This window comes from Pistacia vera, unplaced genomic scaffold, assembly GCF_008641045.1.
Source record: "Pistacia vera cultivar Batoury unplaced genomic scaffold, PisVer_v2 Contig71, whole genome shotgun sequence".
Classification (NCBI taxonomy): domain Eukaryota; kingdom Viridiplantae; phylum Streptophyta; class Magnoliopsida; order Sapindales; family Anacardiaceae; genus Pistacia; species Pistacia vera.
In genome coordinates, this window is record NW_022196568.1 from 1,454,858 (window position 1) to 1,465,830 (window position 10,973).

Sequence of the window (10,973 nt, forward strand, 5' to 3'; positions counted from 1 at the left end):
ACCACATGATACACATTAAAGTATCGTTAGATCCTAAATAACCACCCATAAGGATCCTCACCCCTAAATACAGGCATTTCGAATTTCTGGCTAGCAAATTCTGGTCGACTTCGTCCACTCACTGTGTTTTCATTGTTCGTATTTGGGTTAGGTTCCTCATTTTCATCCTCTATGTTTGGCTTCGAGTTCACCGGTATTTCTGTCGACCCACCCTTTTTAGCTCTCCTAGCTTCTTCCTCGTCTTTGCATCTAACCCAAGCTTGGATTTCCAGAAAACAGTCCCTCATCGTTCCCATGTCCTTCTCCACAATATCTAATCTGTTTTCCATCCTTGTTCCAACCATACCCCGATCGTTACTACGCTTTGATACCACTTTGATAGAAACCTCCTTCTATCTCAACCTGCAAAACCACACATGCACCCCAAATACCCAGAATTCCTAATCACCCCAACAACAAACGCAAGACAAATCCTCTCAACTAGACTTTCTGAAATACCTCTACTGTATTACTATTAATATTCAAAACTGTTAGAACCCCTCTGTTATTCCCACCTGTAGAAAACGCTCATGCACTACAATTTCCAGAATTCATAATCACTGCCACAACACATAAGCACACTCAACCAATCATTCTGAAATTGTTTAGTATTACTATTAATATTCAGAAAGTACCAGTACAATCTCACAAGATTAACAAGTATAAGAAGAAGAATGAATAGTAAATGAAAATAAGCAGATTCCCAAGAACAAATTAAGAAGTAAAAAATAGGAAGGACAATCAGCTGGCTTCGAGGGCCAGAACCTCCCCAACCCAATTCCCCTCTTCTTCTTCAATCCCCAAAAATATTCTCTATCAACCCTTTTTACGCCCAGCTCTCACTCTAACAGAATTATTCCAAATCCAATCCACGGATGCCACCTGTCCCATGCTTATTGAGTAGAAAAAGTGACATTTTATCCTCTTTGCCCACTCTTTTTCCTTCTACTGAAAACGTGCACCAGCGGGGTCTCATCATTACCCTCCCCAAGGAGAGCCACCTTGTCCCCAAGGTGGAAGAAAGGAAATTGGCTGTCAATGGAGGTGAAATCCTCCCATGTGTTCTCATATGTGGGCAAGCCTTTCCATTTGATTAAGACTTCCAAAGTACTATTCAAAAGTTTTCATATGCGTAAAACCTCCTCGAGTTCGACTTGCAATACCAGATCTTCGTCCAGCGCTGTTGTAAAAGGTTGGGCAGTGGGCGATGGGTACTTTGTTTTCTTGAGTTGTGACACATGGAAAACATCATGGATGTGTGTCGAAGGGGGCAGATCCAGAAGATAGGCCACTGATCCAATCTTTTATTTAACTTCAAAAGGGCCATAGAAGCGGGGGCTGAGTTTCTCATTGTATCGACGAGCCAAAGAACGAAGGCGGTAGGGTTGCAACTTAAGGTAAATTGAATCTCCCACTTCTAGTTGAACTTCCCTTCTCTTTGCATTGGCATACTGTTTCATTCGGGTTTGGGCCTTGAGGAGATTCTCCTGTAACTCAGCTAGGATGACATTGCGAGTTTGCAGTTGACAATTCACTTCATCGACAGGTGATCCATGATCCGAAAATTTAAGAAGAGTGGGAGGATCACAGCCATAAAGTGCTTTAAAAAGGGTCATACCTATGAAGCCATTGAATGTCGTATTAAACCAGAACTCAACCCAAGAGATCCATTTAGGCCATGGGCGAGGCTGACTACTCACAAAACAAGGAAGGTACGTTTCAACACATCGATTCACCACTTCCGATTGGTCATCTGTTTGAAGGTGGTAGGCCGAGCTCATGCGAAGCTATGTGCCCGAATGTTTAAAAGGACTGGCTGATACCGGACCAAAACTAGTAAAATGCTGCTGTCCTCTTCAACTTGTGATTCCCCTAGCTTCTGTAAATTACCAAACTCCACAAAATACCCATGTCCCTCGCGCTGGATTGTCTAAAGCATAGCTTTTAATGAAATCAAAGTCTTGCTTAGAGAAGGGTCACCCAAAATTTTCACGACTCTGTCTCTTAGCATGAACTTCATCACCTGTGTTTTCCAATCCACTGTTGTCTCCCTCAAAGTTTCCAACCATGCCACACCCAAAACCACATATGCACTATTCATCTCAAATGGAAATTTTTTTTGTATAATCAGAGTTCCTTGGATGTCTAACTGTACCTCCCTACATTCTCCCTCACATCACACTCAATATCCGTCACCCACTTGTACCCCGAAGGTCTGCGTTTGCATCACTAGTAATCCCAACTCCTCGATCACACCCTTGCTAATAAAATTATGCGATGCTCCACTGTCAATCAACACTATCACTTCAACCCCTCTGATTTTACCCTTTTCCTTCATAGTTTTCGGACTTGGGATTCCTACCACTGAACTAATCGAGAGGTCAGCGTCATTTGGTAGTTGCTCATCCACGGTTTTACTCAAATCTCCCCCAATGTCATTTGTCTCATCCTGACTCTCGTCCTCCTCAATCAAAATGATGTGGAACTGCTTGTCCTCATACCGATGGCCTGGAAAAAATTTTGCGTCACACCTGAAACAAACCCCACTCGTCTTCTTCCTCTGGATCCCAAGTTCTGTGATCTGTTTGAAAGGAAAATCTTTCCTGAAAACTAAACTGCTCAGTAGGCGTTAGACGGAACTGTTGCTGCCACGTTGACTATCATTTGGAGTAACATGGCTGGGTTGTTCGTTCCATTGGCGGCCTGATTATGCAAAGAAATTTTGGTGTTGGATGGAGTTTGAATTTACGCTACCTGAAGGTACCAGCGGGTTAGAGTTGTGTGAAAATTTTGACCCATTTTCCTGCTGCCCAAAGTTTTTACCCGGTCCACCACTATAGTCCCAATTCATTCTATTAATTCCACTACCCACACTAGACCTTACACCCTTGTTTAACCCATGTTTTAACTCTTCCAAGGCCTAATTTTTTTCTTCTATCTTCTGGGCCAATTCAATTAGCTGGATTATGGAAGTGGGCTGGCCCAATCTAATTTCAGCTTTTATTTTTGGTTTTAGCCCGTTTAGAAAAGCAGCCCATAGCAAGTCTTCTTTCTCATCTCTCAATGGCGCAGACAGAGCTTCAAACTTGCGGCGGTAGTCCTCCACTGTCCCAGTCTGTCGGATTCCTATCAACGCTTCATGTGGACCACCACCTTGGGATCCTCCAAACCGATAAAGTAGAGGGAGTTTAAACGCTGGCCAAGACGTGACTAGAGCGTGGATTTCCATCCATTGAAACCGGTTTATTGCGTCTCCCTCCATACATATAGCCACTGTGTTCAGCCTCTCCTCCTCTGCTACATGATACACGTTGAAGTACCGCTCCATTCTAAACAACCACCCGTAAGGATCCTTTCCGATGAATACTGGCATCTCGATTTTCCGACCAGCGTATTCTGGACGACGTCGGCTAGCTATTACGTTTTCGTCGTTCGTATTTGTGTTAGGGTCCCAATTCTCCTCCTTCCCGTTGCTAGTAGTGTTCACCGGGGTTTTTGTCGAACCACCCCTTTCAGCTCTTCTAGCTAGGGGTGGGTTAATCTGGTTAACCGAACCGGATTATCAACACCAAAAATCGAACCAGTTTTTTGGTTTGGAGAAAATCCAAACTGAAAACCAGACCGGTTTCTGTTAAAAACCGAACGTAAATCGAATAGAATATTTGGTTCGGTTACCGATTAATCGGTTTTCAAACCGGTTTTTAAATTAATCTTTAATCCTTAAAATTCTTCAATGTTTCATTTAAGTGCCAAATTTCTTCCTTTTCACACATTTTTCTACAAACAATATGTTGAGGTGATATACAGTTGCTTGAAAATTCTTGAGTTTCCTCTTAATTTAAACATGAGAATTAACCTTTTGTTGTCAGTAAATCTTCTTTGTGAATAATCTCATAAGTGTCGGCATTAAACATATAATATGAAATGTTCACTAAAAGCAGTAGTGTGTACCTGATTTTAGTCTAATGTTGTAACTTTGAGTTACTATTTGCTTGCCATCAACAATCATCCCAACAATTAATCAAAGAAAAATTGGAGAGTGATCTTTAATCCTTAACAATCATCCCAACAATTAACCCTTAATAATCTAATTTTAGTCTAATGTTGTAACTTTGAGTTACTATTTGCTTGCCATCAACAATCATCCCAACAATTAATCAAAGAAAAATTAACGAAACAAATTCAAAGAACTGAAAAGATAAACTTCAGCTAGCATCCAAGATACCCTGACTTTCGTACAACAAACTTAAACAAACAAAGACACAAATAAAGCACACTAAAACAAACCTAGAAAGCAAAACAAGATTAACAAAATAACAAACCCAGAAAGCAAAACAAGATTAGTAAAATAAGTTGTGGACTGTCTCTTCAGGGTGGGTCTGCTTACGATGGAGTCTCTTTAGGGTGGCGTGATTGGAGAGTGATCTGTGGACTGTGAAGAACTAAAGATTGCCAGATCAGAGCTTTCAACGCGGCTAGTGACGGCGGAGGAGCAGTTGAGGCAGATGAAGTTGCGGAGGAAGGAGGACTCGAAGGCGAATGCGAGGGTGGTGGAGATCTTTGCTACCCACAAGAACATGTGGCAGGTGGAGGAGAGGCGGCTGCTACAACAGATCGACGCCGCGAATGAGGAGATGGCGAATTTGAGATCGAAGATTGAGGAAATAGAGAGGGAGAAGGCGGAATCGAAGAGGAGAGTAGAGGAACTTGAGGAGATGATTGGGTTTATGTCTAGAAGAGGAGGGTGCGAGTTTGAAGAAGAAGAGGATCAATTTGGTGGGTGTAGACTGTGGAAGACTGGAACTGCCGAACTGGAACTTTGGAAGTGACGAAGTGTGGAGAATGGAGACTTTAGTCTTTAGATTTGGAGGAGGAGAAAGACGAACTGTGAAGAGAAAATAGAGAGGAGTGTTAAAATTTCTTTTGCTTTTATATTTAGGGTAAAATCGGTTTAAAAACTGGTTTTCAGTTAATCGGATTGAAATATTTTCAAACCAAACCTGTTTTTCGGTTTTTTGTATTTTACAAACCGAAAACCGAACCAGTTTTTTTAAAAAAAAAAACCTAATTTTCGGCTCGATTTTCGGATTATTTATCCCACCCCTACTTCTAGCTTCTTCTTTATCCTTACTTCTAATCCAAGCTTGGATTTCCAACAAACAATCTCTCATTGTTCCCATGTCTTTCTCCCCAACATCTAATCTATTTTCCATCCTTGTTCCATCCTTGTTCCAACCATTCCCCAATCGTCACTACGCTCTGATACCAACTTGTTAGAACCCCTCTGTTATTCCTACCTGCAGAAAACACTCATGCACTACAATTTCTAGAATTCATAATCACTGCCACAACACACAAGCACACTCAACCAAACATTTTGAAATTGTTCTGTATTATTAGTAATATTTAGAAAGTACCAGTACAATCTCATAAGATTAACAAGTACAAGAAGAAGAATGAATAGTGAATGACAATAAGCAGATTCCCAAGAACAAATTAAGAAGTAAAAAATAGGAAGGAGAATCAGCTGGCTTCGAGGGCCAATACCTCCCCAACCCAATTCCCTTCTTCTTTTTCAATCCCCAAAAATATTCTCTGTCAACCCATTTTACACCCAACTCTCACTCTAACAGAATTATTCCAAATCCAATCCACGGATGCCACCTGTCCCATGCTTATTGAGTAGAAAAATTGCCATTTTATCCTCTCTGCCCACTCTTTTTCCTTCTGCTGAAAACGTGCACCAGTGGAGTCTCATAAAATAAAAAACACCAGTTCAATCATCAACAAGGTACACAAAGTATAATCCACAAAATGAACAACAACTGACAATAAGCAAATTGACAATAAGAGAAAATAAAGGAAAAAGATAACCAAGGATAACCAGCTGGCTTCAAGGGCCAGTACCTCCCCAACCCAAATTCCCTTTTACTTTTTCAATATCCCCCAACATTCCCTGTCAACCCTTTTTATGCACAAATCCCACTCTAACAGAATTTCTTTAAACCCAATCTGTAGATGCCACCTGTCCATTGCTTTATGCGCGGTAAAATGCTATTTATCCGCTATTCACTCTCTTATTCTTTCTGCTGAAGACGTGCATTAAAGGGATCTCATCAGTTTCTGATCCTTCAATATCATTTGTTGATCTTTTAGCACCCAAAATTCTGTTAAAAATTCTGTATTACAACTGATTTACTTCCAATGCTTTTCTTCAGAAGAATTCTGCTTTCTTTGTTATGGGTACTGAAAATGACCCTTTCTTTATATGTTGACACATCTTTCTTTGCAATGTAACATTAACTTTTTCATTACATTTCCAGTTCTCCCGCCATGAAAGTATGAAACAGGAGTGACTCATGTCTTAAGTCACTGGAGGTGCTGGCTATATAGGTTCTCATGCGGGCGCTTCGACTCCTCAAAGATTCATACCGTAAAACTATAGTGGTATATTTCATTCTGAAAGAGGCTTTCTCAGTCATTAAAAACAATTTAAATAAAAATGTCACTATGTAGCATTAATTTGAAAACTCCTGCTTAATGCAACAGGATAATCTTTCCAGAGGCAATATGGGTGCTGTTAAAATTCTCCAGAAGCTATTTGCAGAGCCCGGACGTCTTCAGTTCATCTATGCTGATCTTGGAGATGCGAAATCGGTACTAAACAACATTAATCTACAATGCTTGTTAATGCTTGGTGCACGTACACAAAACTGCATAGAGATATATATTTGACTTTTTTTTCTTTAAGAAATATTTCAGGTTAACAAAATCTTTGCAGAAAATGCGTTTGATGCTGTGATCCATTTTGCAGCTGTTGCTTATGTTGCGAAAGTACACTTGAACCTCTTAGGTATTAATTCGATTAAAGTGATGCAATTCTCTGAACCGACTCTTTGAAGATTTCAGGTCATTAAATTTCATAGGAAATTTTATCTGCAGCTACTATCATAATATAACATCAAACACCTTGGTAGTTTTGGAGGCAATGGCAGCACGTCATGTGAACACACTGATATATTCTAGTACTTGTGCAACTTATGGAGAGCCTCTGAAGATACCTATCACAGAACAAACTCCTCAAGTGAGATTTCTTCATACATTTTCCTTGTATATATTTCAGTTTACAAGTTAAAGACTTTGTTAAAAAAAAAAAAAAAAAAAAAAATGACCTTACAGCTAAATCTGACAAGTTTCTGTATTTCTCATCAATTTGTCAATGCAGATGCCCATCAATCCATATGGAAAAGCCAAGCAAATGTCAGAAGATATCATAATTGACTTCTCCAAAACCACCAACATGGCTGTCATGACACTAAGGTTGGCGATGCTATGATTTTCTATTGTCTTTCTATTGTTCAGTACCATAATTGCCTCATCATAAAAGACACATATATACATATATAGGAAGGGACTGACTTTTTGTACATATACTATAATTTCAGATACTTTAATGTGATTGGATCAGACCCAGAAGGAAGACAAGTAGAAGCTCCTCATGCTGAGCTAAGAGAGCATGGCCATCGGGTGCTTGTTTCGGTGCAGCTCGAGGGATAATTCCTGGACTCAAGGTTAGAGGAACTGACTATAAAACAGCTGATGGGACTTGTATAAGGGACTACATTGATGTCACCGACTTGGTTGATGCTCATGTGCTTGCTCTTGCCAATGCAAAACCTGGGAAACTTGGAATCTATAATGTTGGCACAGGAAAAGCCACTTCACACTCATCTATTTAATAAGTCCTTTAATTTCTGATCCAAAACTTATTTTAAAACAGATGCATTGTTTGGATGAATTGCAGGAAGATCAGTGAAGGAATTTGTGGAGACCTGTAAGAAGGCTACAGGGGCGGATCTAAAGGTTGAATATCTGAGCCGCTGGCCTGGGGATTATGCAGAAGTACATAGTGATCCAAAAAAAATAAGGTGTGAGCTGAATTGGATAGCCAGGTGTAAAGACCTTGAAGAGAGTTTAAAAATCGCATGGAGATGGCAGAAGTCACAATGAATGGCTATGGTCCTTCCTCGGCCACAGATTAACCGCTATATAGCAGAGTTCATTGTAGTAGTCTTGGTAGATTATTAGGCAGGTCTACCAAAAAGCAGATGTTTTAAGCTAGTATATGAAAACTTATCCACTATTATTTATGAATATGTAATAGTTCTGGAATCAGATAAAATTTAAAAATACCAACAAATATATACACTTGCAAAGATTTGACAAGTACATTTTGTATGCCCCAATAAGCGGGACCCTAATAGTACACAAATAACTGAAACGACAATACTCTATTCCTAGTACATTACAATACAATGTCAATCATAGAGTAGATTTTCAGCTCCAGAGATCTGACCTGTGCTTCTAATCTGTGCGGCTAAAGTCTTCAATGTACTGCAAATTTCTGCTGTTCTAGAGTGTGTTGGATCATCAGAGAGAAAAGTAAGTATCTGATTTCTAATTTCAATCCAGCTGTATCCTGGTTGTTTCTCTGTCTCACTCCCTTCCATTAACTCCCTCACTTTCTCAACCTCATCCCATCTGCCTGCCTCAGCATGCATGTTTGACAAGAGTGCATAATGTGAAGTTTTCTGAGGTTCAAGTTCCAAAAGCTTCTCCGCAGCAATCTTACCAAGCTCTAGGTTTCGATATGTTCGGCACGCGCCCAGTAGCGTACCCCATATTCCAGCATTTGGTTTCATCTTCATTCCACTCACCATGTCAAAGGCTTCATGTAATCTCCCAGTGCGGCCTAGCAAATCAACCAAGCATGCATAGTGTTCTACCAGAGGTTCTATACCATACACTTCAGTCATGCATTTAAAAAGTTTTAAGCCCTCATCAACAAGGCCAACATGACTACATGCAGAAAAAACCCCAATGAAGGTAACCTGATCAGCAGCCACCTCTTCCATTACCATCTCTTCGAAAAGTTTGACTGCCTCTTTCCCATACCCATTAAAGGCATATCCAGCAATCAAAGAATTCCAAGAAACTACATCAACTTGATCAATATCTTTGAATAAGAGTTCAGCGTTGGGGATTCTTCCGCATTTAGCATACATGGTGATTAAGGAATTGCCAACAAACAAATCGTTCATGTATCCACTCTTAATAACAAGATGGTGAATTTGCTCCCCAACTTGCAGAGCTGCAAGATGGGCACATGCACTTAGTACACAAGCAAAAGTTGAGTGGTCAGGTTTTTTCAGTTCTCGGCCCATCAAAACAAAACTCTTTATTGCATCCAAAAACAACCCATTTTGCAGAAAACCAGCAATTAATGAATTCCAAGAAACTATATTCCTGTTCCCCATCCCTTCAAAGATCTTAAGTGCATTATTCATATCTCCAATTTGAGCATAACCAGCAATCATGGTATTCCAAGTAACTATGTCCTTATTGACCATTTGTTTAAATAAATTAAGAGCTTCATCCATTTTGCCACACTGAGCATAGCCAGCAATCATGGTGTTCCAACAAACAACATCACGGGTGCCAATCTTTTTGAAAATTTGACTAGCTTCATCCATTCTTTTAGTATGTACATATCCAGAGATCATCGCAGTTTGAGCTACAATATTATTTTAAGGCATCTGATCAAGGCATTCTCTGGCTTTGTCAAGCTTACCAACACGAACATACCCATCAATCATTGTTGTCCATGAGACAGGATCCCTCCCCGGCATTTCCATAAAGAGCTTAGCAGCCTCATCTATTTGGAAGCTCTGAACATAACCTCCAATCATAGCATTCCAAGAAACAACATTTCTACTAGGCATCTTGTCAAATAGTCTCCTAGCCTCCAAGATATTACCACTTCGTGCATATCCACATATCATTGTCACCCAAGAAACAGCATGGGGGTTTGGAATTTTTTGAAAGAACTTCCAAGCAGAATCCAAATCATCCACTTTCACAAATCCATCCAACATTAAGTTCCACGAAACCATATTACGTTCTTCCATTTCTTCAAAAAACTTCATAGCCAATGACATTTCCCCATTCTTGGCATATCCTGAAAGCATTGAATTCCAGGAAACAATATTCTTAGCAGGCATTGCATCAAATAACTTCTTAGCATCATCAAACTTCCTTTTCTTGGCATAACCTGAAATCATTGCATTCCAACAAGCCACATCTCCCTTATTTGGAAGCAAATCAAATAGTTCCCTCGCCTTTTCAAGTTCGCCATTGCGTGTGTAACAAGTAATCATTAAAGACCAAGAAAAGAGATCTCTTGTGGACATTTTGTCGAAGAGTTCACGGGCTATCTCAACTCTATCATTATGCAAACACGCAGCAATCATTGTGTTCCAAGAAACCAAGTTTTTGCGAGGCATTTTCTCAAACAGTTGAAATGCATCACTAATTCGGCCATTACGAGCAAAGGCAGAGATCATTGAATTGTAAGTTACGGTATTCTTCTGGGTCATTTCTGAGAATACTTTGATAGCTTGTTCAATCCGACCCGACTTCCCCAACTGAGTAATTCTCAGGTTCTGGTTAAAGACATGACCACCTCGTTCTCCAATTGATTGGAGCCTTTGCTTCATGGCTTACAACCATTCTACAAACTTTCCCACATCAATGAGTTTTCAAAACAGTGTTCCTGGTTCGTTCTGCAGCCTTGGGCCGTCTTTAAAAATTTTAAAGCAAAAAGGAAATTTTAAAGAAAGGGGGACATTCGTTTCGAGGACCAATATATATATATATATATATATATAGATATAGATATACACACATTAACTTTTGTCTAGGTGGTAGACGGTAGTTGTTGTCAGACTTCTTCATCCTTGAATTGATCAAATACTGGATGGGGTATGGCCGTATGGGGATCTTTGTGGAGACCTTGTCTCCGAATAATAATAAATAAAAAAATTTATTTATCTTAATTTGATATTTTATAATTTTGAAAGTGTATTTTATTTAAT

The 10,973-nt window shown here is 39.7% G+C and overlaps 1 protein-coding gene across 1 annotated transcript; it reads right to left on the reverse strand.

The window, feature by feature from the left end:
- Positions 1–7,014: 7,014 nt before the first annotated feature.
- Positions 7,015–10,637, reverse strand: LOC116114461 (pentatricopeptide repeat-containing protein At4g02750-like). Its single transcript, XM_031400613.1, is given in 2 exon segments — positions 7,015–7,100; positions 8,396–10,637. Coding segments are annotated over 2 exon segments (2,223 nt in total). The 5' UTR covers positions 10,596–10,637; the 3' UTR covers positions 7,015–7,077.
- Between the last annotated feature and the right edge of the window lie 336 nt (positions 10,638–10,973).